This window comes from Neurospora hispaniola (genome assembly GCF_033458365.1).
Source record: "Neurospora hispaniola strain FGSC 10403 chromosome Unknown B0T23scaffold_5, whole genome shotgun sequence".
NCBI classification, from domain to species: domain Eukaryota; kingdom Fungi; phylum Ascomycota; class Sordariomycetes; order Sordariales; family Sordariaceae; genus Neurospora; species Neurospora hispaniola.
This window is the reverse complement of record NW_026944410.1, coordinates 2,522,464-2,547,293: the sequence shown is the minus strand read 5'-3', so window position 1 is coordinate 2,547,293 and position 24,830 is coordinate 2,522,464. Positions and strand designations below refer to the sequence as shown.

The window sequence follows — 24,830 nt, the reverse complement described above, 5'->3', positions numbered from 1 at the left end:
GAAACTCACCTAACTCCACGGATCATGGATCAGGTCGCCCAGGTGAACGTTCGAACCATTGCCAACTTGGGGAAACTCAACAAGCCTACCTGGACTCTGTTACCACTCAAGTCAATTTTTTTTGAAAAAGGGGAAAAAAAAAAAAAGTGAAAAGGATTTTGAACCCTCTTCTATGCTTTTCTCCTGATTTTTTTTTTCTTTTTCACTTTGTTTTTTTCCCTTGTTCTTTTCTTTCTCATTTTTTACCTCAAATTCGGCCGAGCTTTTCATGGTTTCTGTATACTATCCAATCTTTTCTTGATTCTTTTTCTCCTCGTGGCTCTCTTTCCCGTACCAAATTCACACTTTTCGTCTCTTCTACAGTTCTGTGGCTTTTTTTTTTCCCCCTATCTCATCCCATTCATGCCAAGGTTGGAGTTTCTTCCAGTTAACTGTCACATAACTGATTGATCTCTGTCACGGCACTGCAGAGTACTTCACTAACCGGTCCACGTTCCTGCAAAATGATACAAGTAACCAAAGCTGGCATGTCGGTTCCTCAAAGCAGCAAATCTACTTTGCGATAAGAGGTGGCTCTTTGCAGATGCTATCACAATCTCGAGAAGTAACAGGTGAACTCGTCGGACCTAGTAAGTGGTAGCCGCAAATTCACCAGGAACATCGACCGTGTCGAAGAAACGTGGTTTCTTCACGCGCTATTTGCTATGATTCACATCACATGGTTGTATTTGGAGGGATGGACTGGCATTCAATCTACCATCAACCTGATTATGCCAGGCCGATCACTGTACCATACCGTAGATGCTCGAGAGAAAACTTCAAAGGGCTCTCTGAGGTTGGCTTATAGGACGCTTGGCGGGGGTTATGCCAGTCGTGTTGCAGTTGTCCATACCTAGGCAGAAACATGATCACTAGCCACCTTCAACCCTGCAGTGCCATTCCGAGTTTGCCGAATTTCTACAGTAGGTTCGGCACTTTCATCTTGAACTGATAACCTTGAATCCCTATCTTCTTGGCGTTCCATTCGACTTAACTGGTACTCATTCCAATTGGATCCCGCGCACCTTGTGAAAACCCGATATATGATCTGAACAAGTATGTAGACAGAAGAAAAAGGTTTAAAAAAAGGGAAAAAGAAAAAAAAAAGGGTGAAGAGAACATGAGATAGAAGAAGAGAGAAACATCAAGAAGGAACGTATGTAGCAGTAGTGTCTGGCTGTTTTCTTCAACGCCAACAGCTTGGTCTGGTGGTATATGTGCAGCCAAGATCATCAGCATCAAACCTCTGCAAATACCAAGTATATGCGTGCATGCCTCAATGCGTCTCTGTGGGCTGCGTATGCCCTGAGCACGTGTGTAGCCAAACTCATACAGCATTCAACGGCATTCAAACCCCAAACCCTAATCCAAACAAGTAGGGACATTTTTGTGCGATGGTCGGTAGTCAAGAAGAGACAAGAAAAGGGTACCACAAACTGACAGACTGGACAGACAGATGACGAAAAGAAATCAAGACAGACTTTGCACGAGTGAGCCCGCACCGAGTGGGCAACCATTATTTAAAAATCGAACCCGAAGCCAAATTTGGGACAAGGGCACTCAATGCCCCGGCGCCTCAGCCGATCAAACGCCTCAACACCTAGCTCAGCAGCAACAACCCCATCAAGCCATTAAGAAGAAACTTGTTACTGTGCGCGTGGAACTCTCTCAGTGTCAGTACTCCAGAGAGCCACTTGATCGACCATTGACAAGAAATCCCACAAAGAACATAACCGTCGTGTAAAAATGATCAACCTCAATACCCGCCAATATCTGCCTGCTTACACTCAACGCTGCCGTCAGCACGTCTATACTTGAACGTGCAAAGCGGCGGCTCCTTGTCGTCCAAAGACTCCCGCTCGCGCGCCCCGTCCTGGTACCGCCTCATTTCAGGATCAGCCCTGAACGTCTGATCGTGTGCGCGTTTCGAGCCAGCAACCTGCGGAGGCGGAGGAGGTGGCGGCGGAAGCTGGTTGTAGCCGCCAGAACTTGTGAGACCGCCGCTGTTGCTGACGGAATAGGCACGAGGGTAAGGCGGAGCAGCCATGTTGCTGGGGCTGACCATTGGATGCTGGCTGTGGCTGGCTGAGGAAAAGCGGTCGACTTGCAGAGGAGGTAGAGCAGTTACAGGTAACCTGTGAGGAGCAATGGAAGGGTGCTGGTGATGCGGCTGAGTAGGAGAGACGGCCTCGCTGAGGGGCGGGAGTGTGTATTGCTTTGTACTTTGGTGGATGCTGTCGTGACGAGGGGCGGGATTGATGGGCGCATAGGTCCGTGATGTGTGATGCTCGGACTGGAATATCGGCTGATGGGGCGGTGGTGGCGGAGGGTAGGAAGACGGCTGGTGTTGATAAGGCGCCCGTTGGCTCGTGGGGTAGACGGGTGAAGGGGGAACCGAGTGCGGTTGGGCGAAACTTTGTGGTGGTGGTTGAGCGGGATACTGATGATGTGTGTTCCCGCCCAAGAAACCCAAATGGCCTCCGGATGTCGGTGTCTGAGCAGCGTATTGAGGTGGGTAGTCAGCCATCGAAGGCCGGCGTTGAGGATCGCTGATAGCAGAGTAGGGCGTCCTCTCGGTGCTTCCGCTCATCGATCTTTGTCGGTAAGCTTCCTGCTTTGCAGTATCAGGTGTGGCGGTTCTCCTGGCCCTCCGATATTCCTCCTCGCCATTCTCATAGTCGTTACCACCACTGTTTCCTTTTCCATCGCGGCGTCTCATCCTCACATCACGCCTGATACGAACGCGACATCCCTGTTCGGCGACGGTACGGCTGAGGGGCGTGCTCTCGGTCAATCCTGGAAACTTTTTGGCGCTGTAGACAACGAAATCATGCGACTTGATGTCCATTCGGAAGTCGAAGGATCCTGGCGAGCCGTCCTGGGGGGCATTGGGTTCTTCGGGATCTTTGTCCTTGTCCTCCTTGGTCTCTTCGTACAGGTTGAATGTCAGTTTATAGCGACCCTCGTGGCGAACCGACAGATCGGGGAACAAGAAGTAGCCGGCCAACTTGGGTCGGTCAAGATAAGCCATGCCGGAGACAGGCATGCCAGTCAGCACAGGCGGTGTGTTGGCCGAAGGAGTCTGCAGACGACCCTGGGCCATGACACGAGCGTGCTCGAGCGTGGCATAGAGGAAAAAGTTGGCGTTATACTGAAAAGTGACATCCCTCTCCTGGGCCATCTCAAAAGATTCACCCTCAAAGATGCGCAGCTCCACGACCGGAGGCGGGTCCACGGGGCGACGGTCGGCGGATGCTGGAACAAGTATTAACGATCCGCGAGCGATCCCGATCTTGATTCTGGCACTTACATTTAGGACCCGAACCGCACGCTCTCGCGCGCAGGGGTTCTTGGACAACCCTCAGAGAATACCATAGCTTTCGGCCGCTTCTTGTTATGCGACTTTTGACCGAGGCTATGGGCTCATCGTCATGACAGAGGCCGTTGGAGGCAGCGGCGATAACCTGAGCACCCATACTGTTCACCTCACAACCAAACGGCAACACGGCGGTCCTGGGCAGTTTCCGGATTTATGGCTCTAAGTTTTTCGCAATTCCACAAGGCTGATGATGGGAGACTAGTGCCCAGCTCGTCGGGGAGGGGCTTTGGTCTTGAACTAGAAATTGCCATCATCAGCGTCATCATTCGCCAATTTGATGCGACCGCGATCTCGGACGCGCAGAGAAGGGACTGCACTTGCTGAAGCGCTGCGCAAGGGAATGATAAGACGGGGCCGCAGCAAGTGAGTCCCATGACAGCAGCGCTTGGATTGATGCGATGCGATCGGCGTGCAAGACGTGCAGTTGCCACTCACCCTGTGACCTTGCGGCAGGGAAACCAGGCAAAGCAAATTGCTGGCAGATTGACGCCAAAGTCGATTTGTTGATGAAAGCGTCGATGGTTCTGACGCAGGCCGTCGTCGCTTCGGGGTCGGACAGAGGCAGAAAAAGATGGAAGGAAGTAAAGAAGACGACGATTGAACGACGGACGGGAAGCGAGGGGAGTAGGGAAGCGCTACCGACAGGACAAAACAGGGACAGCCAGGAGTGGATTGAGGGTGGGCGGATGGGCCAAGAGGGAGCTGAGGGATTGGCTACGAATGGATGGATGGGTCCGGGTGTGTGTGTGTGGATGGCGGATGGAATGGGGGCGCCCGGGGGGGTGACCGTGGTGGGCTATCGCTCTCTAGTGTATGTATGGGACTAGGGACACTACGGACCCAAAGTTCCCAGAAACCAGAGCGACGGGTATGTATGAGCTGTGTGAAGAAGGGAAGTGGAAGACGGGCCTGCGGAGACCGCCTTCCCTTGGGACTGGTGCTTCTATTGGTCGCTTGCCCGCAACCTAACTCGGCGAACGTCTCTGGAACGGCCGTCCACGTATTGTTCCAAGCCTTTGGGGCGACCACTCGACTGCAGCCAGGACCGTAGCACTGTCACCGTCCAACTCGTACCGCCTGGGTAGGTACAGTACCTCTATGTACACTACAGTATGTACATATGCGGGTGGCAGGGGACGTGTCTGGGCGTTTTGGAGGGCTGGATCTGAGCTCCCGTCCGGTCCTGTCGTTACTCTCCCCGTCGTGGGTCGGGTAACGGACTGAAGGCAACAAACCGCCGGCCAGGCAGTACCTACCTCTAACTTTTCTTTTGTAAAAGCAGAAAGGGAGGATAGAACAGGATAAAGAAAAACAGGAACAGAAACGATTCTGTGGAGGGGGAGGAATGCCTTGGTCCGCGACAAGGGTCCCAGGCACTAAAGAGGGCTAGAGACTTCAGAGTGGGGTCTCTGCGAAATGAGCGCGGACGGAAAATGTGACAGACGGTTAGACCATGCATGGGAGGTTGCATCAGCAGTGGAGCGTCATGGCTCCCGTCCTGCCCTCTCTGAGCCTAGTCCCCGTCATCAGTCACCCCCCTTGTCACCTCTCTTGACTTTTTGCTCAAGCGACGGACTCGACGAGACTCCCGTCTCTCGACACTGTAGTCGGACGGGCGGTTTGTCAACGGTTTGCACTCGAGTGTAACACTCCAAGGTGAGTTGAAGGGATGGGATACACAGGGCAGTCAGTGGTGACAAGTAAAGTTCTGTCCCATCTGGGCTTAGTGCTGTTTCTCTCGACAACCTTACCTCAACACTCGGAGCGGGAGGGCGCTCGGACGGTTTTGGTGGCCTCCCTCCCATTGGACGGGCAACTCTTGATCCGGGGTTCAGGTCTGGTTCATTCCTGGTCCCCTGGACAACGACTCTGTTGATCCTCCACGAACCATCTGCTGTGGTCTCCATTTTTGCTGTGCAGGAAGCTACTTCCGCGACCCGAAGACCCCATCGCCCCTCTCAGGACATGGAACGAGTCGAGACAGTGACGAAGCTATAAGAGGAACCGTCATATGTAACACCATGATTATTGCCGCAAGACATTTCCATGACACAGAGACCCTCAACTTCCAGATCCAGTTGCACTAGAAGCCGCCCAGCCATAGTGTAGTGTACAATTCGTGGGCATTTCCACTTCCACTTGTAATTTTTGCCGGGTTTTGCGCTTTTTCGTCTTTCGCCAGCCAGGGAACGTTTATCAAGAGGCGGGGGGGCGGAGCACTGGCCCAGTGGCTCTGGCCCGTTGCTTTTACAATGTCTGTTGTGGTTCGACAACTTCGGCCGTTTTTTTCTTGTGTACGACTGTTGCCCGCTGCAACCGACTTCCCGTCCGTCGCCTGCTATGTTCCGTCGTGTCTTCCTCGCCAGTGCTCATGTCACACGGCCATCTGCCAAGCGAAGCTAGCTGTCAAACGAAGAGATTCAGAAGAAGTGCTGTGGAGGCGATGGTCGCAGGCATTCACAAAGGTACGTCAAGGTGGTAACTGAGATTTACCGGAGGACACTGTAAGTGCCGTCCCAGCGCTCCGGGGCGCGGCTGTCTGTGCCACTGCTATGAACTATTCGGAGCGTCAGCCGCTTGGATTCCATTTACACGATACCATCCAACCATGCCCTGGTTCCCTTTGTTTATTGATTTGGTACAAAAACGCCTACTTCCACTCGGACTACTGAAATGGAAAGGGCATTTGGTTACGAGCGGACGGGTGCCGAACTAGTATCTTCCGAGTTCTAGCATTTGAAGATTTTGGGAGAAGACCGGGAGAGGTATAAGAGGCTTCTGTAGTGTTTTCATTCCTGGCTATCGTCCCATGACGCTTCAAAATATAGGCCAGTTTCTCTATTTAGAGGCTAACATGAGCTCCAGATCTCCCTTGTTTAACCTACGACCGGAGAACTAGACTAATAAACAAACCAGTCTGCTGCACCCGACCAGACCGTGTGCTTCTGTCTGAAGGCTGGAGGGTAGGATTGGCGGAGGTGATCTCAAAACCTAACTTCGTATCGATGGCTTGAAATGCCACTGGCAACCTTTATATGGACAAATACTTTGTAATCCACGTTTGTCACGGGTCATCCCGGTTCGTGACCCAAAACATCGGGATATCCAGCACCACTCACTCGGTCGCTGGATCGGTGGTATCTAGTTCTCTCTCTGCTGTACCCTTCGGTGCCAGGCTCTTGTCAACTTCGTTTCCCAGACGTACATGCATTGATGCGTCAAAGCAGCGATACACTTAGAAAACCGGAGTTGGGATCGTCGCATCGACATCGATGGCTATCATCTCTATCGGACTAGTGTGCCACTTTGCACTGTGCTGAGCTTGGGCATCAAACCCTACTGACAGCATCACAAGAACATCAATCGCAGGGCACCTGGCCATGTATGTACGTACATCAATCAACATACCTAAACCCCGCTCGCCGAATCTCCAGCGTCGGTCATTCCAGCATGTGTATGTGTCAGATGCCCGGGATATGTAGAAGCAAGGTGAGGCATTGTCATGGCATGTGCATCGGGGCTCGTGGGGTACACTGGGCAACGAAACATTAGGTCATTCAGGACAAATCTGGCACGGGAACGCTCCGATACCACAAGGTTGGAGAAACTCGATGATACTGCCCGCATGTCATTCGTTTCTCCGCTTCTCTTATCTACTGCCTCTACCTAGTCGGCGTGGTAAGTGAGTCGAGGGAAGGAGCATGGCGACAAGTTCAATGAGTGTCTGCAGCAACTTAAGAACTCGAGCCATGACTTCCAACAATACGATGCTACTCAGTACTATCTGCCCTCACAAGGCTTTGAAGCAATACCGGATCATCTAACGGGCGGACAGGATGGGTACCTGTCCACCCACGTACGAATCATCGTATCTACTATGCGTACTGCAGTCAAGGAGCCCGGAAGCGTGGTGGTTACTACAGTGCCTTTTGTGTCCTGAACGAGGACTCTTTTGCACCCTCATTTCACAGTTATGTTTTCTGAAGATTTCACTACATAGATGTACATACTTCTCCAGAGCAGGTAAAGTGCAAGTCAACAAAACCAGTGATGACAATGAAGTCACTAAGACGCTCTCTGATCATCGTCCACTTTGTAGGCTACACGTCTTGTTCCGGCCGTTAGGTGTCACCACACCAACTAATGGAAGTTTCAATTTCAAGATAACAAATGCTGCAAGCAAAGAAACAAAGTCACAGCTTATTGACCGTAACCAAAGGCCCAAATACATACATGCCCTAACGGCATACCTTCTCGCTAACTCTAGCTGCCAACACGGAATCACCCATCCCCCTCTACCCAATCCTGAGAACAAATCCACTTACCGCGGACTCTCGGATACGGATAACTACATTAAAAGACGGTACATACCTACATACCTCTACTCAACTACCTTAGCGCCCACATACTAGTCCTAGAGGTACACTCCCATCACTATACCCAAGTGTTCCGTCTATCTCCATGTCATGTAAGACAAACTGTGCAGTCGACCACACTCTCCCCACCGGCAGCGGCGGAGGTTGGCCGTCTTGGAGTTTGTCAACGTGTGTCTATCCGTGTGTGTGTTGGCACTATAAGGGAAGATAGGTAGGTTTCTACATACTACCTATAAATTGCAGGTACAATGTAGGAAGCTGTTTGCTCTTGACCTCTGAAGGCTACTAGACTCTGCCTGAGCTTTGGGCAATCTATAGGAAACAGGGTAGACGTGGGTGGGTGCGTGGGTACATGCATGGTTTGTCGGCATCACCGGTAGGTCACTTGAAATGCTTGAGCAAAGAGTGAGAAGAGAGAATAGGTAGTCAAAGCTGCGTACGGGAATATAGGCTGCGGCGAGGTTAAATGACGGATGGGAACTAGATCGTTGATGGCTTCCATAAGGGAACCCGGAGGATCTAGATTCTTGTCTACTTACCGTCCCCCTTTTCTCATCCTCACGCAGTCAGCAGAATCGCACCTCAATTGCTTTTTCTCGCTTTTTGGAGCCAGACATAGAACTCTACTCACGATTTCTACAGACATAAACAAGGACATCAGAAGATCAACGAGATCACGGCATAGTATTCAACATATCATAACAAGCCCCTCCCCAACATATGACTCCATCAGACACCCATAACAACTTCTAGGGGTACCCTCCGACTACCCTTCGTCAACCTTGACCCAAAAGAATCATATAGCTCTTCATTCACTCATCAAGCCACTCCCGCTCTGATGGTATGGTATTCTTCCGGCCGAGGTATGTTGTCTATTTCTGTTACCTAGGCGGCAGATAACGTAGCATTACACCCGTGGGTATGCATGTTGTACGACGATTGCGGGGTGGTGGAGGTGTTTGGGTACTGAGGAGAAAGTCGTTCAGCGTTCTTCTCGCTGCCTCATTTCTCCTATGTAAAGTCCCTGCTGGTGAGAAAGGTAGAGAGATATTAGCTGTGAGCTGCAAAAAAACAGACTCAAGGGTGGCATCACCCTGTGTACTCTACCCATCATGTAGACAAACGCATCAAAGTTCTTATCTGACTTGCCTGCCTGCTACCTTGTACTTGTTTTTTCTACTCATTCTATACCTTTTTGCACCTCCTCATCTCTGTCATACCTTACGGCATCCACATCATGAACTTGGAAGATCTGTAGCGCAAGTGTAGACGTAGCGAAGCCGCCTAAGCTACGTCTCCCAGGCTCCCAGCGCGTCTCTAGAGCTTTCTGTCTCCCCGTTGGCCCAATGAGTTTTCTTTTCAAACGAATCATGTTATTAGATATTTGACAGAGTTGTCTATAGCATGGGATACCTCCCCCGTCTGCTCCATTATACCCGACATTAACAGCCATCCCACCATGCGTCTCAACTCCGCAGTGATATCGACTGATTTCATTCACCTCATCCTTCCTCCACCGGAGCCAACTGACCGCCTTTTCATGGTATATCCATCCCAAATCATGACCTCTATCGTCCTTCATCAAATTCCCAAGCAAAAACACAAAAACGAGCGGATGTAGGGTATCGTTGTGTACTGTAACCAAACGTAAACTGTAACCGGACATTAAAAGAAGCACATTGGCGTGTCGTCGTAAGAAGTCGTGTAAATATGTCTCCCATTCCTAGGTGCTCAACCATTCAAGGATAAGCAGGCTGGAAGAGGCTCATCATAAGTTGTGCGGCCAGACCGTACACCTAAATGGGTCATATCATGACCCTATGAAGTAGTGCGTTGCTTAAACGGCAGGAGCAGCAGTGTGAGGGTCAGTCACGCCGGAGTGGTGGTCGGTGGTGGCATGCTTCTCGGGATAAGTACCGGTGATAGGGACGCGGCCGTACTGAGTAAAGGCAATATTGAGGCGACTGTAGTCCCAGCGGCGGCTGAGGACGACAAAGGCGTAGCTGAGAGTGGTGATGAAGAGGACGTCGAGAATGCCGAAGAAGATCATGCTCTTGGTGACACCAATGACATTGCCGCCGTCAGAGACACCCCAGGCAATGGGATAGAGGAGCCACAGGAGGTTGGTCCAGCCAGAGAGCATCGTGTAATCGCGGTTGATACCAACACGGTTAGCCGAGCTGCGGGCGCGGAACAGGGTCTCAAAAGCGAGGAAGACGTGGGCAAGAGCGGCAAAGGCAAAGAAACCCCACTTGTAGTTGGAAGGAACATAGGCGGCGACGAGGTAACCGATGACCCAGATCCAGGAGAGGAAGATGTTGAAAACGATGGTAGCCCAAGAGACGCCGGAGAGGATGCCCATGGCGAGGATAGCCGCGGGGAAAGAGACGACCCATAGAACATACTTGGCCCAGAAAATCTGACGGGTAGGGCCATGTTGACGAACCTGGTTCCTTTGGCTGACCACATCCCAGGCGAGGTTAGCCGCCATAGCAAAGTAGGCGAAGGTAGCCACCAGGTTGGTGACAATCCAGATGTAATGCCACAGGCGTTCACCGCGACTGGCCTTAAATTTGAGAGCAAATAGGACGAGCTATTTTGGGAAAACAAGTTAGCACAGGAACATGATCAGGAAGGTCCTATGAGATGAGACTTACTGTATTAAATGCAAAGAGGGCAGTAGCAGCCCAAAGCCAATCCGAACCGTGCACACTCAGATGCTGGCCCTGAGGAGCGGGATGGACGTTCAAGACGTCGTTGCGTGGGAGTAAAATCGCCATTGTGGTTCCGATGATCCGGGTCACTTAGGTATAACGGTTGCTGATGCTATGTCGTACACTAGACGGGAGTGAAAGAACTCGTCGATTTCCTCGTTGCCCAGTAAAAGGATGGCCAAAGTTGGTGAGAAGTGTATGCTTCGTTGAAGTGTTGTACGAACTCTGTTGTTGTTGCTGATGCTCTAGTGATGGACTGAGAGGTATTGGGTCGGGTGTAGGCAAGACTGGAATTTTATAGATGCAGGCTGGAGAGATGTGTGCTTTCTGGTCTGATCTCTCTTGAATGTTTGAATGACATCTGCTTGCAGGGCCCGGAGATAACATTAGTCACATCACTTGGTTTGTGAAGGCTTGATCAGAAAGTTCTCGAAACCCGAGTTTTCCGGCGTCATTGTCCCGTCAACGCGAAGGGACGAAGGAGGGACGACAGCAGCCGTGCCGGCGCACCGAGCTTCTAGTATAGGGTAGTAACTCTTGAGTGGTAGTCAGGTACGTGACTGCGAAAGGAAGACGTACCGGTACCTGCAACCAAACAAGGGTGGTGAAGACAACAGCCGATCCACCTATGACCGTGTCTGGACAAGGAGGACCAGATAAGCTTCAAGCTCCTTGACCTCCCAACAGCAAATCCACTCCACGAGCCGTCCAACATACGCTGGCCGCGACACTAGTTCGCTTGTCCCGCCGATTGGCTTGTCGAGCTGTCGATCTACCCCCGTATACAGTACATAGGTAGCTTTGCTCAGCAATAACATTGTTTGGCACGTCTAGGTGTTGAAAGAGATGGGAAGTGGTGACGGAATGATGGAGCGAAGCCGGACTATCTGCTCCGCAGAACACACACATATTCTCTTCTTATTCTTCGTTGCATTGGATAACCAGACTTGTCCGTGTGCCCTCAGCTTGCTTGCGCCTTGGCTTTGCGTAGGTACCTGAAGTAGAGTTTTCCCTTCCCAACGTTGTTTTGTTGTCAACGACGATGACGGACTGGTACGATAATCGCGTTTCCTTGCATGATAAAAGGGAAGGATGGCTCAAGGGCTTGTCTTGGCATACGGCATTTTTAGTGTAACTGACTGATTGATGGCCAGCCCTTCAAAATCCGCTGTCCTGGCCTGTTGGGGTCACTTAGTGACATGGGCATATTGGGAGCGTGGTCGGGGCAGGAGGAGCTCGTGATTGTCGGCCGTGATGGTACAATTCGGACAAGGATCGTGACAGCCTTTACGTACCTTCCTTGTTGTCCCGAGGACTCATATTGGGCCGGAGACGTCGGTTGATGTTGTTGTTGCTGCTGCCCGGTCAAGCGAGCTTCAAATCAAACTCCCGCGGCTTCCATGTCGTTTCGCACTCAACCTACCCTGGCGCCCTTGCCTATCGGACGCCTGCAGTGTTGAATCACCATGATGGATGCAACGTTCGAAGTGTGAGGGAAAGTGGTAATCGTCGACCGGTCGGCGGGTGGCTGCCGCAAGTTACCCAGATGCCGGCAGACGCTAATGTCATATCAACGTTGCCGTCATGTCCAAAAGCATTCGAACCAGACGACAGTGAGGTGAGGTGACGTCCTGCGTCCAGGGCACACCCTCCCGCATAGGAAGTGTGTCAGTCGACACGCAGGCATCGCATCGGAAAGGTCGGAATCACAGCTTCCTATCAACCCATCATAAGGGCCAAAACATGACCCAATACCTGCAGGACGAAAATATTGAGTAATGGAACGAACACTGACTTGGAGGTTGACGGATCTTGCAAGATCACGCGATATTGCCAACGTGATTTCAAATCCAGCTTCTAAGAGCCGAAAGTTCCATTCCATAAAGACAAGACATCCTTGACACCCATGCCCATCTTCGGATCGCGAAAACCACGAGGGGTCAATGTTCTAATATTTCCATTTTACGATCATGGAAACAATCTAATGTAAAGTGTAAGAAGGAAAGGATGAAGCCCTCCTCACCGATAGGGCCATGTTAGCATGCCCCAACATTCCCCCGGGCGGATGGAATGGAAAGAAAGTTCCACAGTCAGTGGACTCCGGATTTGCAAGGTTCCAAGGCGAACCCTTGCCGAGGACAAGATTTTCAGCCCTGCGCGCCGAGCCGCAGGCACCGCACTCCATTCGACCCGAACGGCCCCGGTTTTTTGTCATCACCCCACCGAAGGAAGTGCCGAACCCGACGTCACTTCATCCCCACTTTTTACGTCGAAGAATCCACACTTCCAGCACCTTCTGGTCTTTGTTCAACGTCTGATGGATGGCTTCTCGCGTCTTCGGACCGAGCATGCCTCTACCATGGTCCAGTCTACAAACGAAAAGTATTTCAGTCGCCCATTTTAAGCCCAAAGATTCCAAAGGCAAAAAACAAAAGAGACAAGAAGAGCAACCGAATGGCTGACGTCATATAAAGTGGAAGGGAGTATTAAGAGCCATCGATACTTGCGTACATAGTCGGGTTGGCCTCAGAGGTAACTCGAGGTTCTTGCTCGAAGTAATATCGAGAGCGGACGGTATGATATTGTGCGAGGGTACTTAGGTCTGTCTTGATATCATACTTCCTCTTCATATCTATGGTGATCAATGGCGAACATTAACCCCAAAACGTCTCCACGTTACCAATTCCAGTGCCACACTGCACTAACACCCGACTGAGACACATCCGACTCAATCGCCCGGGCCATGCACCTAACGGATCTGCGTCTAGCTCCCTATATTACGTGGATGTCACTCTGACGGCACGTTATAGTATGTATCACACCTTCAATAACATCAAGAACGGTCTTCACCCCCTTCCTCGAAACTCTTGGAGCCCGTGAAGCATCATCAGTGCCAGTGGTCAAAGAAATAGGTTGCCCGCCAACCTTGTCCAAACACTCTCTGTTCCATCATTCGTGTTACCATGTCGGATATGGTACAGAACGTAATTGCTGAGCTAGGTTTTCGAGGCTTGCGTCGTTGACGTAGTTTTACGCATGCGGTATCCCGAAAACAAACAAACAATCAAGAAACAAGAGAAAAAATGAAAAGGAGGGCGCCTACATGGTGGGGATGGGGGGATATGCTGTTGACATGGTCCGAGACCATTTATCTCGATGGTCATAAGGACGTGGTTCTAGTTTGTTCGATTTTGATGCTAATGTTACCAGATGGGACTTTGTTCGAAGCTTGCCTATTCACCTAGCTGAAGAAATTGTGTTGCGAGGTAAACCGACGAGTCTCCGAATAACTTCCTGGCATTCACACTTCAGGGGAGCAGAAGTAATCAAGAAACTCTGCACCTGTTTTGTAGTATGAACAAAACCATTCCCACTGTTGGCTAAGTCGACTCTGAAAGATGCTATCAAGCGCTGCTTGCACTCCGCTTATGCATAAACCACCCTGCTGTCTCGTCTCAGTCAACTTCCCGGGGCGTTCATCTACTTCTACTAATACCGTGACCAAATGCCCACGGGCGGCTCTTACATGTATTTTGAGGACTGTAATACACCCCAAACTGATTGACTAGGTCGCCCAATTACCCGAAGAGCTCAGTTTCGTTGCCTGTGGTAGTTCGCGCCATAGTTTTTGCAACCGTTGGGTGTCTTGCGCCTAGTAATCTACCCGGCCGTGTGGTACTTGGGGCCCCTCACCCGCTTCCCCCTTGATGCTAGAAGCCGCCTCCTTGGCACGCTCCCTGACATCCAGCTCAGCATCATTCCGCTCCAGGCCTTCGAGCTTTTGCAGGAACCCTAGCTTCTCAAGTTCAAACACCCGCAGATCCCTGCCCCGCCTGTCCTCCGTACCGTCGCACCATACCAGGTTCTTGAGCAGATGACACAATGACCGCCGCACATCCACGTCCTTGTTGTTGAAATGGCCCGCCAACAGCTTGAGCAGCTCCTCTTGGGCGATCACGAGTTGTCTGTGTCGAGGAACTCCCGCCGCGATGTGTGTCAAAAAGTAGATGACCGCTACGATGATTTTGGATTGCGGGTACAGTACACGTGAGTCGATGCTGACATTGCGGCCTGATGCTCCCGACCCTGCTCCACCACCAGGCGTCCCCGAGCTGGAAGACTGGCGCCTGGCAAACGGACGGAGAATCTTGACCCGAAGCTTGGACGCCAATATATCGAAGAGGCGATCTTGGCCTAGCTCGCTGAAGATGTAATCAATCATTTCCGCCTGGGCCGGTTGCTGAGGGATGGCGATGAGATTGCGAATAAAGTCGAGACCTTGTTCCTGAATCGCGAGATCGGCTTCACGCGCCTTTCGAACTTCATCAAATTCTCTTTCACGTAATGCCCTGAGCATACCATCGGCAACACGCATGCGCGTTGAATCGAAGCCAGGTCCCTTCCGGTGTATGGCTTGCCACTGCCATACGTCGTCAGTTGCTTCGGCGTAGCCGTCACCCGTATCCATCACTTCATCTTCATCCGCGTCTGTTAAAGGTCGACGTTCACCCATAATTCGGGCATGTAGTGCTTCGTCTTCCGTATCGTCGCATATCAACTGAATAAGCCACCCCGGCCCGAGTTCTTCCAGGCACTTTTTTTTGGTATCTCTGTCCGTCATGTGAACGAGATGCTTGAGTGCCCACAAGGCATTGAGCCTCAGTCCCGCATTGTCAGATCTGGCGTATAGACAGAGCACGCCGATGACTCCAGCTTTAATCAGAGGCTAACTTATTGTTAGTAGACTGTCAAAACCGGGGGGAAAAAATGGAAAATCAAGTTTTTAAATAAACAAGGTGGTATATCCACTTACATCACGCATAGGGCTGCTCTCAGTCAGCAGATTACAGATCACGCTGCAGGCTGCAATCTTAACATCGATATCCACGTGTTTCAAGAGCTTGAAAATGGGCATAGCGACACAGTTGTCGTCCAGGACTGTTCGAAGATTGCTGACCGATCGTGCGAGTGTTCTTACAGCGTGACATGCCGCGATCAATACCGAAGTTGGGTTGTGCCCATAGGGAGAATGACCAGCGGGATGCATAGGAACGGTACCATCCTCCTCCGTTTTTAACTTCTCCTTGGGCGGCGTTGGTTTCTGTGGCGTTTCGGAAAGTGACTCTGCAACACTTGGTAGTATGTCTTGCTCAACTATTTCTTTTCTGAACTCTTCCTTGAATGTGGCCAGGGATGTTATGAGTTTAAGTGAGCTCTCTCTCATCCTGATTTTGTGCGCACACAATGGAACTTGACCCGGTGGCCCAAGCTGACATGTCGAAAATTTATCATCTCCAGTGTCCTGTCTCTCTTCAGGGTTCGGCGTCCAAGGCCTAGGGGGCGATGGAATTGCCGTGGGCTCATATGAATCCTTCAACAGCTTGCACGCCAGCTTCAGGGCTCCGCTATCACGCGTAACTTGTTGCAGGAACACGCTGTCCGCAATAAGCCGGGCTAAGACAGCTGGTGTCCGCTCCAAGATAACCCATGCCGTAGCAGTCTCCGAATCGACAAAAATGGCATCTAGGCTCTTGCCTCTCTCCTTTTCGTAGTCCTTTAGTAAATGGCAGAGAACCGGAACGACAAGGACGCTGAGGGAAAATTCTCGGTCTGGGCTCGTGAAGCCACCCTTAAATAGCGATGCAAGTACGGATGCAGCCATGACCTTCTCATGATCGTTAGTGCCAGATCGCATGAGGTGGATCAACCATGGTATTAGCGGGCTCTCTGGTTCTTCGGTATCGCCACCACCAACAAGCCATTCCCGATCCTCTGTCGTAAACCTTGCTGTAGCCCGGCCGTGTTTTGCAGGCGTCTCCAGTGACCTCCCCGTAGACGGGAATGATGGGTGATGTTGGGACAAGAGAAATCGCGGCGTTGTAACTGGAACAGCCGGAAGTAGGTAGTCGAGAGCAGAGCGATCGACTGGCCGACCGTGAGTAAGGCCGCTTTTCTTAAGCAGTTCCCATGTACGATAGATTTGAGAGTTTCTTTCGCCGATCTCACTACTGGTTAGTACTGCCATGATCGCCGGCGAACAAAGCAGCAGACCCGTTCGGAAACGGGAGTCTGCTATTAAAACAGATATCGCTTCCAAAATAAGGGCCAGACTTAGTCCTCGAGGAGCAGGCTGTGGTATTACAGCAGCCAAGCCCTCCCTCTCCAGCGTGTCCAGGGTAAACGGCAGGACCTCTCCTCGGGCAACCACGAAGCTGGCAAGCAGGGTAGCCAGGGCATCCAGGACCCCGGCGTCGGCAAGCATATCTTGATACCGCGGTTCCTTGCACAACCGACTTATCAGACTCGCAACCAGGCATTTCTGCTCTTGTACTATGCTAGAGGCAGACTCTGCATCGAGGATGGCGCACAAGGACTCGATGTAGCGAGGTACAAACAGAGCTTTTGCCAGTGCAGCCGTAGCCTCTATACTTGTTCTTGACGAGAGACTGGCAGCCTCTGTCATGTCGCTCAGAGCACGCAGAGAGGTCAAGACAAGCCGTGCGGGGTTCTTGTGCGGGCAAATATATGTCAAAATAACAGGAACAGCTCCGACGGCATTCAGAGGGGTAAGAAACGAAGGACCACCTGTAACAACTCTCTCGATTAGGGTTCTGACGCTTTGCAATATCCAGTAAATTTAAGGAGACACATCGTACCTTTGGCAAAACTAGCGATGAGCTGCAAAGCCAATAGCCGCACACGATCATCATCCGGCAAGTCTGTAGTCTGGCTGATGGGCGCGTAAGCCTCCTTACTGCCCAGACCAGAGGGCGACTGCGCTGTGGTTTTTTGTTGAAGCAGATGGACGAGAAACTGTAATATTCCGTGGTTCACCCACGTCTCCTTGGCCCGGACATCACCGACGACCCCATCCTTGAGTTGGCGGAGGAATTCGATCTGCTCGGCATGGTTCCTAGCATTCTGAATTTGCCACAGCAAAGCCGGGGGACTCTGACTATGCGCCATCTTTGGATATTATATCAATGTTTTGCGGATGCTGGTGATAACTTGTGCTTCGATCGGTCGGGTCGGTCATAAATACACTCCCTGTTCGGCCATGTGTTTCCCAGCGAAGCTGTGAATTCGTTCTTGTCAACGGAGGGAACTGGGCCGGAAGCTGTAGACCGCGGTATAACGGCCTCGGAGTGGTTGACTTGAAGTTAGGCAAATCAGAGCCGATTTTGCCGCGAACAAGACTGAGTTTTGGACTTATGTATTGGTAAGGATAGGTACGTGAAGCTATTTGGTAAAGTCGCCGATATTGCTAAGGCTCAACCTGGGTTGAGCTGGGAGGGAGTTGCACGGACGGCCGATTGACGTGATGGAGAGGTGGATACGACGTTCGATGAGAGATGTGTCAGACTCGGCGGGAGAAAAAGGGCGTTTGGGCGGTCGCCGCTCTCTTAACTTATACTAGCTCGTGCGTCGATATGGGAAAGAAGAAAGGAACGAATGGAATGGGCGCGACAGCGTGTTGGTGTTGGTGGTGTTTGGCATCTGTGTTGGCGAAAAGAATGGACGGCGATGAATTATTCTTGGAGGTCCAACGCTGGGTGTACGGGAGACGGCCAATGACGGTGGCGGGGAACGACGAGCGGCCACGGATGGATTGGCCCGGGCCTGCTGCGGGGGCGGTTCCTTCCTTTCTCGAGTTGACGTGCCCTCAAATGCACACAGGCAGGGACTCACCAGGGTAGCTGTAGTAGGTAGGTAGGTACCTAGCGCTTGGGTGCGCTAACATTGGTACCTCTAACTACACGCGATGTGTATAGGACTATAGGTAGTGTATAGGCCAGAGACTGGAATAGCAGGGCAGCCCGCTTCCAGCTCCAGGGGCAGTTCCCCTCTCTTAAGTACCGCACCTTTTCTTTTCTTGATTCTTTTAATTACTTGTATTGAGCGGGCTGCTCATAGAGACAAGAAGCTGTTATCCAACTTGAACTATCCAACTTACTATATCCACAATGTGTACAGCTCAGGCGCGATCCTGATGCTGTCATCCAGGCGGTAGGTCGTACCTAAACTCTAATGACATTTGTAACACTACCTTAGAGGTACCTAGGTACCTACCTAACTTTCGGTACCCAGGGTACTCTTCTATCATCCTCGCCCTTTCCCCCAAGAGTGGTCCATGGCGCTCAATAATATCTTTGCTCGATTGTATGCAACTCCTTTGATGATCCTCGGTTGGTACCTACATGTTCTGTGGTTGATTTTGCCAGCTGTACTTATCTCCAGTTTTAGTTTTGGCTCAAGGTTTGTGGTTTGAGATGTCCTTCAATCCTCTCAGACGCATGAGGACTATAGCCTTTTTCTGCCCCATACTCAGACATATCGGATATTTTGCGTCGCCAAGCGTACGTTTGGCTCGATGACATGATTGTGCCTTCGTGCAGTTCGATAGCTGGCTGGAGAACAGGAGTATATATAAACCTCAAGTGGACGTGACTTGGCCTCTCTCGTCGTGTTCTGTGTTACGAACTCTCAAGAGTCAAGCCGCAGTCGTCTTGTTGGTGCTGACAATTAGTACTGCCTGCCACGCGGTCTTCACCGACCTTCTCTCTCTTCGACGACACCTATTCAAACTCTCATTTGTCTCCCTCAAGCACCATCCGGCACCTGCTCGTGCATACACCTGAAGATGCGTAACATCCTTTAGATGCTTACAGCTCGCCGTCCGCAATCCTTCAATATGAGCAACTAGTGTACATAGCTGCTATTTGCATGTCAGATTGCTTCCCAAATTGGTGCGTATGCATTTATTGGCGCCCCTTTTTGGGGAGCCTCTAAAGCCTAGTCTAGCAGCTACCTCTACGCCAATACCCTAAAGTCCCTCAAAGGTTAAATGCTAGGGCGGGCAGGAAGTCTCGGTATGGAATATGGAACTGTAGAGGCATGAGCCCTGTAAATGCATACCTCTACAAAGTGCTGTCCCGAATTACTTCATGCACAATGACTGTACATAGAGTATGTACCTAGTCACCTTCTGTACAAAAGGCGGTCCAGAACCAACCCTCGTGTGGGATTGTGTGGACGGAGGAAAAGCTCGTCGACGACGGACCCGACACAACCCTGTTCAATGCCCCACTGTTAGCGACCGTGCCATCGGCTCGGGCCCACGCCGGGACTCCACGACCTCCCACAGTTCTTTCCCGCTTCCGGTGTCTTGCTGCTTCGCCCTGCGAGGCGGACGAGGCCGGGATTTGTGATGCTGACTCGGTCTCCCGCTTCCGCAGCCGCAACCTCCCCCACAACAACCGTGACCGTGACCGTGACTGCAGCCGCAACCTCTCCGAGACCGAGTCGCGGCGCCGCTCCCCATGGTCACTTCCACTATGCCCCTACCCCTTCACTTCGAGAAGCAGCATCCCGGATCCCGGCCCTCTCCTCTCGCCGGCAATCCGCAACCGCCCCCGCCACTTCGTCCACCTCTCTTCCCATTTCAATCCGGTCACGACACGGCCCAGCACCGGTAGCCTCCCACACCTCCTCCCCTGTAGCCTTCGACCCCGGCCTCGGCTTCCCTCCCTCGTCCCGGCCTCAGCGCTGGGCAGGCGTCGATGTAGCGGCCCAGTACTCGCCCATGGAGCCGATGGATTACACGACCGGCGCCCTGCTCTCTAGTCAAGCCACTGATTCCTCGAACAACCAAGCCGTCGCCCGAGGCTCAATCGAGTCCCGGCCTTCACATATACCTAACTCCGTCGGGCCCATGGCTTCCCATGAGGAGCAGGCCTCGGCCTTGGCCTCCACATCAGAAGCTACCGCTGCTCCCATTCCGCATGGCCCGACAGTGGCCGTGGCGGTGCCTCCGACTCCTGGGGTCTACTCAGCGGCGCCCCAACCGCATCCGTTGTCACATACTCCTCAGACAGGTACCCCCGTGAAGAGGAGAAACTCGCAAGGCGACGTCACCCACAACCAAGTTGAAGCGGCGAGCGCCGGGCAAAGCGGTCCGCACTCCCCTAAGCGCGCGAGATTAGCGCCCAAAATTGTGTCCCGGCGATATGAGCACTGTCCAGTCGAAGACCTGGTTGTGCTTATTGCGCACATGCTGGGCGAGCTCATTGAACTTAACGACGAAGCGGCTCAGAAAGTGGGGCAGCGTCATAACCTTACGAGGTTTCACTCCCGGTAGGCTGCCTTCAATCCCCAAACTGCCTGGATCCGATCATGATGCGGATGAAAGGACAAGCTGCTGACATGGAAATTCGCAGAACGACACCTGGAATATCGGTTTTGGATTATCTCCACCGACTCGCAAAACATGCCTATCTGTCACCACCAATACTTCTCTCCATGGTTTATTATATCGACCGCCTTTGCGCACTATACTCGGACTTCACCATTAACACACTTACCGTTCATCGATTTCTCATAACAGCCGCTACCGTTGCCGCCAAGGGGCTCTCAGACTCCTTCTTGACCAACACACTATATGCGAGAGTGGGAGGTGTCAGAGTTGCGGAACTTAACATGCTCGAGTTGGAATTCCTCCACCGCGTCGACTGGAAGATCGTGCCCGACCCTGACGTCCTTGTGGCATATTATGGTGGACTTGTGGCCAGATGTCCAGGATACATACTGGAATGCCCAGAACCAGAACAAGCAGACGACGAAGATGAAGATGAAGAGCTAGACGAAAGCGATGCGATAGGCGACGACGACGACGACGATATAGACGGCGAAGGAGGAGAAAGGGAAGAGGAGACGAGTTCAAGCCAAAGGGATAGACATGCCACGTAACCAAGGTGTTCTTCGGCTCAAATCGATCAGTCATGTCCGATCTGGAGCTGGTGTATAACAACGGGACGTGGCGGGAGACAAAAAAAAATAGAGTACATAGGGAATCAAACCAACGAAGGGCGCAAAAAAGAAAATCAACAGAGGAGATCATTCGGACAAAAGCGACCGGGAAGTATCTGCCGGAAAAGCAAAAGACTATGAGGCGCCTTTTGAATTGTCGGGGCTTGTCTGAGGGCAATCTGCCTGCAGGAAGGAAGCAATAGGATACCAAATGGAGATGAACGGGAATTATATGGAGGGAGTGGATACATTGGAAGAAATGTGATCTTGGTTATCGAAGACCGCAAGGACTCAAGCTGGAAGAGTATTGCTCCCGTCCCGTCCAAACACTACGTTCGAGTTACAACGCCTGGGTTGAGAGGGGTATCATGACAGGATGACAGATATGAGATGATTGGTGTGTCCTATGAAGCACCGCGGCGAAACAGCAATCTTTTTTGCGTGGGGGAGATGAATGGGCTGTTCCTTCACCTGGCACTCTTATAGGAATAGCACTTTTGGTAGATACCACTGAGAACAGATTTCCTCTTTCTACTCAGATGTCTTTTTCTCTTGATCGATACGTCTTATAACACTGATTCGGGCAGAAACGGTATCGGTGTCGATTCAGGACGTACCGAAAGTCCAAACCTCCAATATAGACCGGATGTCGGGCCCTCTCAACCGGCGCTGCCCCTGGTGATCGGTCCTGGACCGGATGAAGACCCCACCAGGCTTCCAATACCCGCAGAAACAGGCAACCTATGCCAAGGGTCAACACCGGGACCCACCTTTTACTACACGACCGACACCCACAGCACAAGCTGAGGCCCAAGCATCTCCAGCCGTGGCTCCATTTTCGTCATTCTTCATGACTTGTCCGCTTCTCTTCGCGCGACAGCAGCATCTTCTCACTATTCATACTTGGTGACTATCTGCGTCTCCTGCAAGCAGAAGCAAAAACTATCTCGGAAGACTGTAGCAACCACACGGGCGACAAGCTCTCGACAATCCTCGATCCGCCATGAGGCTTCTCGCGTCGCTTGCGTCGGCGCTTTTGGTCGCCGCAACGGCCGCAACGGCTCAGGTCATCACCGTACCAATCTATATCCAGCCCGTCAACTCCTCCTCTGTGCCATCTTTTCTCGCCGAAGTCAGTTACGACACCGCACAAGACCCAAGCAGCGCGGTAGCACCGGTGGTGTCTGCCTACGAAGCGCCTGAGATCCTCGACGACTTGCGAGGCCACGAGCTCCTACGTATCGGCGTGTACGACAAGGCGGAAAAGGAGTGGGTGTCGTCTACGTCGGCCATATCGGCAGAAAACTTCGGCAAGGGGTACGCGCCACATATCGTGCTATCAGTGGACGAGAGCAATCAGGAGGGTAGCTATGACAACCAGCACGTCTTGGGCGTCGCGTTCAAGGGCATCAGGATCGATGCTGGACAGACAAGGGACTTTGGGCCGCAAGCGGTGGTGGTCCGCACAGCGCAGGGCAAGCAGCCGGAGTTGAACAAGCCGGTCGTGCTGTCGCCAGAGGGCAAACAGGTGATGCCGCAGGAGAAGACACTTTTACAAAAGTATATTGAATCCCTTCCCTTCCCAAGTTCTGATACCACTGAGATGAGGGCTTTGATTGCTGACGAGCTGGTTTGCTGCACTACAGGTACTGGTGGGTTATTGCCATTGTTATGGTCCTCTCCCTGGGAGGCGGAGGCGATGGGAAATAATAGACTAGCCACATTGTTTTCCTTCCCTGGTCAAGCATTGTTCAGAGCTTTGCTATGCATTTCATCTCTTGGGTGAGGATGTCCGTTTCGCGCGTTTTGGTTGTATTGATTGCCATTTTCTCGCAGTGCTCCCCGCTGTCCTGTCTTGTTTGAAACCCTTACCTTACCTACCTAGGTACCTACTCTTCTCATAACCCGTTTGTACTGTAGAGGTACCTAGTACAGGGAGACTTCCGATTCAGTCGCGTTCCTCATCACTGAGCTTCCAGCTGGTGACTCCTCTGCCCCTTGCGTCAGTGTCTAGCAGGTTGGACGGGGACGCTGCGTGCCGAAGCAAGGAGCCCTGCTAGCTGCCTGTTGCACGGCACCTAGAGGTACCCTTGCGTCGTGATTAACAACTGTCTGCCAGTGGCGATACTTATCAATACAGTTTAGCGCGGCTAGCACACTGCCCCACTGCCAGATGGCAAGTGGATCCTACAGCCAGCTTCCCGCCTCATAATTGGAAAGTGGGTACTTGGAAGCTGTTCGCTGCTCCCATGTCATCGCCCTGCGCGCGCCTGCCCTCGTCGCTCTCTCAACGGACCATACAGTTCAACTTCACCTTGGAAGTCACCACCAACTCCCAACATCACATCTTGGAACTTTTCTCTCCCCACTTGACTTCACCTCTCAAGCGAAAGGAACTCTCTCTTGACAAACCCAACTTTTGGTCGCGTTCAGCCTCATTAACAAGAACTAATAACCATTTTTGGAATCTGTTGATCGGATTCATCTGCCATCGCCAACGCGCAAATAAAGACAATAATCGCCATTTTTGCTACTTAATCCATCTCGAAAATGTCCACCGAGAACGGTACCACCGACACCACCCTCGCGGGCACCGCCGAGGCCAACACCACCTTTGAAAGCAAGGGCAAGGGCAAGGCTCCCGCTGAGTCCGAGGACCACCCCATGGGTGATGCAGAGGACGACGAGGATGATGAAGATGAGGATGAGACTGAGGTGAGTTAAATCCTGAAGGCATTAAACTTGCTTCTCAAAACACTCTTCATCGCATTGTCCGTGCTAACCCTTCCGTTTGCAGGAGCCCGAAGCTGGTACGTTAATTGCCTTTGAGTCCATCAGCCAACGCTCAATCACGGGTGACGATCGCGCAGCAACAGCTTACGTACAGGAACTAATATGAACAAAATCAGAGGAAGACAACCTCGAGGAGATCGACCCCAGCAATGTGATCAGTGGTCCCCGCACTCGCCAGAAGGAGATCGACTATGCCAAGGCCGCTCAGGACCTGCCTGCCGAGGAGGACGATGAGGAGGACGACGAGGAGTTTGTGCCCGAGGATGAGGAGATGGAGGAGTAGTCCGAGGCTATCTTCTGATCTCCCTCGATGGTTCACAACAACAACAACAAATACTTTTTTTCTTTGTTCCTGGGTTTCCCCGTTGGCTCTGCGTTTTGCACGCTGCCAGTGGTTGAGTTTCTGATGATCACGAGCTTGGAGATGTAAGCGGTCTTTTGGCTGATTGCTAAGCCTGATTGGCTGGACCTATTTATGTACGTGAATGTCAGCTATGGGGCTCGGGGTTGTTTGGTTCAATGCTTTGGGAGTTCCCACAATCAGAATTTGGCAATACATGATAAGGGTGTAAGTGATCATTCGTTTATCAGTTCAGGTAGACCGATCTCTTCTGTCAGCCAATTTCAAAGTATCAACATACTACGTACGTTGGTGTATCAAAATATGCTTGATCGCTTGTCTTCACTAACCTAACCCCCATAAGTGGAGACATTGGATGGTTC

The 24,830-nt window shown here is 51.8% G+C and overlaps 9 protein-coding genes across 9 annotated transcripts; 5 read left to right on the top strand and 4 right to left on the bottom strand.

Moving 5' to 3' along the window:
• Positions 1 to 962: 962 nt before the first annotated feature.
• Positions 963 to 1,655, bottom strand: B0T23DRAFT_169950 (uncharacterized protein). Its single transcript, XM_062832890.1, has one exon. It carries the CDS (start codon positions 1,375 to 1,377, stop codon positions 1,030 to 1,032), a length of 348 nt encoding a protein of 115 aa, XP_062691965.1. The 5' UTR covers positions 1,378 to 1,655; the 3' UTR covers positions 963 to 1,029.
• Positions 1,587 to 3,665, bottom strand: B0T23DRAFT_169929 (velvet factor-domain-containing protein). The gene is made up of 2 exons (XM_062832889.1): positions 3,350 to 3,665; positions 1,587 to 3,294 (listed from the first exon to the last, which is right to left on the bottom strand). Exons 1-2 carry the CDS (start codon positions 3,513 to 3,515, stop codon positions 1,796 to 1,798), a joined length of 1,665 nt encoding a protein of 554 aa, XP_062691964.1. The 5' UTR covers positions 3,516 to 3,665; the 3' UTR covers positions 1,587 to 1,795.
• Positions 3,666 to 4,287, top strand: B0T23DRAFT_169928 (uncharacterized protein). Its single transcript, XM_062832888.1, has one exon. It carries the CDS (start codon positions 3,817 to 3,819, stop codon positions 4,243 to 4,245), a length of 429 nt encoding a protein of 142 aa, XP_062691963.1. The 5' UTR covers positions 3,666 to 3,816; the 3' UTR covers positions 4,246 to 4,287.
• A 2,863-nt stretch (positions 4,288 to 7,150) lies between these two features.
• B0T23DRAFT_169895 (uncharacterized protein) lies at positions 7,151 to 7,997 on the top strand. The gene has a single exon (XM_062832887.1). The coding sequence runs from the start codon at positions 7,255 to 7,257 to the stop codon at positions 7,828 to 7,830; it is 576 nt and encodes a 191-aa protein (XP_062691962.1). The 5' UTR covers positions 7,151 to 7,254; the 3' UTR covers positions 7,831 to 7,997.
• Positions 7,998 to 9,545: 1,548 nt separating this feature from the next.
• Positions 9,546 to 10,872, bottom strand: B0T23DRAFT_169889 (family A G protein-coupled receptor-like protein). Its single transcript, XM_062832886.1, has 2 exons — positions 10,452 to 10,872; positions 9,546 to 10,387 (listed from the first exon to the last, which is right to left on the bottom strand). Exons 1-2 carry the CDS (start codon positions 10,572 to 10,574, stop codon positions 9,632 to 9,634), a joined length of 879 nt encoding a protein of 292 aa, XP_062691961.1. The 5' UTR covers positions 10,575 to 10,872; the 3' UTR covers positions 9,546 to 9,631.
• A 3,044-nt stretch (positions 10,873 to 13,916) lies between these two features.
• B0T23DRAFT_169847 (armadillo-type protein) lies at positions 13,917 to 17,667 on the bottom strand. The gene is made up of 3 exons (XM_062832885.1): positions 17,165 to 17,667; positions 15,322 to 17,093; positions 13,917 to 15,234 (listed from the first exon to the last, which is right to left on the bottom strand). Exons 1-3 carry the CDS (start codon positions 17,472 to 17,474, stop codon positions 14,161 to 14,163), a joined length of 3,156 nt encoding a protein of 1,051 aa, XP_062691960.1. The 5' UTR covers positions 17,475 to 17,667; the 3' UTR covers positions 13,917 to 14,160.
• A 1,844-nt stretch (positions 17,668 to 19,511) lies between these two features.
• B0T23DRAFT_169765 (Nuc-1 negative regulatory protein preg) lies at positions 19,512 to 21,321 on the top strand. Its single transcript, XM_062832883.1, has 2 exons — positions 19,512 to 20,642; positions 20,726 to 21,321. Exons 1-2 carry the CDS (start codon positions 19,717 to 19,719, stop codon positions 21,252 to 21,254), a joined length of 1,455 nt encoding a protein of 484 aa, XP_062691959.1. The 5' UTR covers positions 19,512 to 19,716; the 3' UTR covers positions 21,255 to 21,321.
• A 996-nt stretch (positions 21,322 to 22,317) lies between these two features.
• Positions 22,318 to 23,024, top strand: B0T23DRAFT_318727 (uncharacterized protein; the record flags this gene model as incomplete). Its single annotated transcript, XM_062835090.1, has 2 exons — positions 22,318 to 22,874; positions 22,961 to 23,024. 2 exons carry the CDS (start codon positions 22,318 to 22,320, stop codon positions 23,022 to 23,024), a joined length of 621 nt encoding a protein of 206 aa, XP_062691958.1.
• Positions 23,025 to 23,864: 840 nt separating this feature from the next.
• B0T23DRAFT_429826 (histone chaperone domain CHZ-domain-containing protein) lies at positions 23,865 to 24,390 on the top strand (the record flags this gene model as incomplete). The annotated part of the gene is made up of 3 exons (XM_062840213.1): positions 23,865 to 24,029; positions 24,112 to 24,124; positions 24,224 to 24,390. 3 exons carry the CDS (start codon positions 23,865 to 23,867, stop codon positions 24,388 to 24,390), a joined length of 345 nt encoding a protein of 114 aa, XP_062691957.1.
• Positions 24,391 to 24,830: the final 440 nt, after the last annotated feature.

Excerpts from the sequence above, each read along its gene's own strand:
- B0T23DRAFT_169895 (XM_062832887.1), top strand. The coding sequence starts at position 7,255 with ATGGGTACCTGTCCACCCACGTACGAATCATCGTATCTACTATGCGTA.
- B0T23DRAFT_169765 (XM_062832883.1), top strand. The coding sequence starts at position 19,717 with ATGCTGACTCGGTCTCCCGCTTCCGCAGCCGCAACCTCCCCCACAACA. Across the intron at positions 20,643-20,725 it reads CTTACGAGGTTTCACTCCCG|AACGACACCTGGAATATCGG; the intron begins GTAGGCTGCCTT and ends GGAAATTCGCAG.
- B0T23DRAFT_169929 (XM_062832889.1), bottom strand. The coding sequence starts at position 3,515 with ATGGGTGCTCAGGTTATCGCCGCTGCCTCCAACGGCCTCTGTCATGAC. Across the intron at positions 3,295-3,349 it reads GTGCGGTTCGGGTCCTAAAT|CATCCGCCGACCGTCGCCCC; the intron begins GTAAGTGCCAGA and ends TACTTGTTCCAG.
- B0T23DRAFT_169950 (XM_062832890.1), bottom strand. The coding sequence starts at position 1,377 with ATGCTGTATGAGTTTGGCTACACACGTGCTCAGGGCATACGCAGCCCA.
- B0T23DRAFT_169928 (XM_062832888.1), top strand. The coding sequence starts at position 3,817 with ATGCGATCGGCGTGCAAGACGTGCAGTTGCCACTCACCCTGTGACCTT.
- B0T23DRAFT_169847 (XM_062832885.1), bottom strand. The coding sequence starts at position 17,474 with ATGGCGCATAGTCAGAGTCCCCCGGCTTTGCTGTGGCAAATTCAGAAT. Across the intron at positions 17,094-17,164 it reads CATCGCTAGTTTTGCCAAAG|GTGGTCCTTCGTTTCTTACC; the intron begins GTACGATGTGTC and ends GAGTTGTTACAG. Across the intron at positions 15,235-15,321 it reads AGAGCAGCCCTATGCGTGAT|CCTCTGATTAAAGCTGGAGT; the intron begins GTAAGTGGATAT and ends ACAATAAGTTAG.
- B0T23DRAFT_169889 (XM_062832886.1), bottom strand. The coding sequence starts at position 10,574 with ATGGCGATTTTACTCCCACGCAACGACGTCTTGAACGTCCATCCCGCT. Across the intron at positions 10,388-10,451 it reads CCCTCTTTGCATTTAATACA|CTCGTCCTATTTGCTCTCAA; the intron begins GTAAGTCTCATC and ends TTCCCAAAATAG.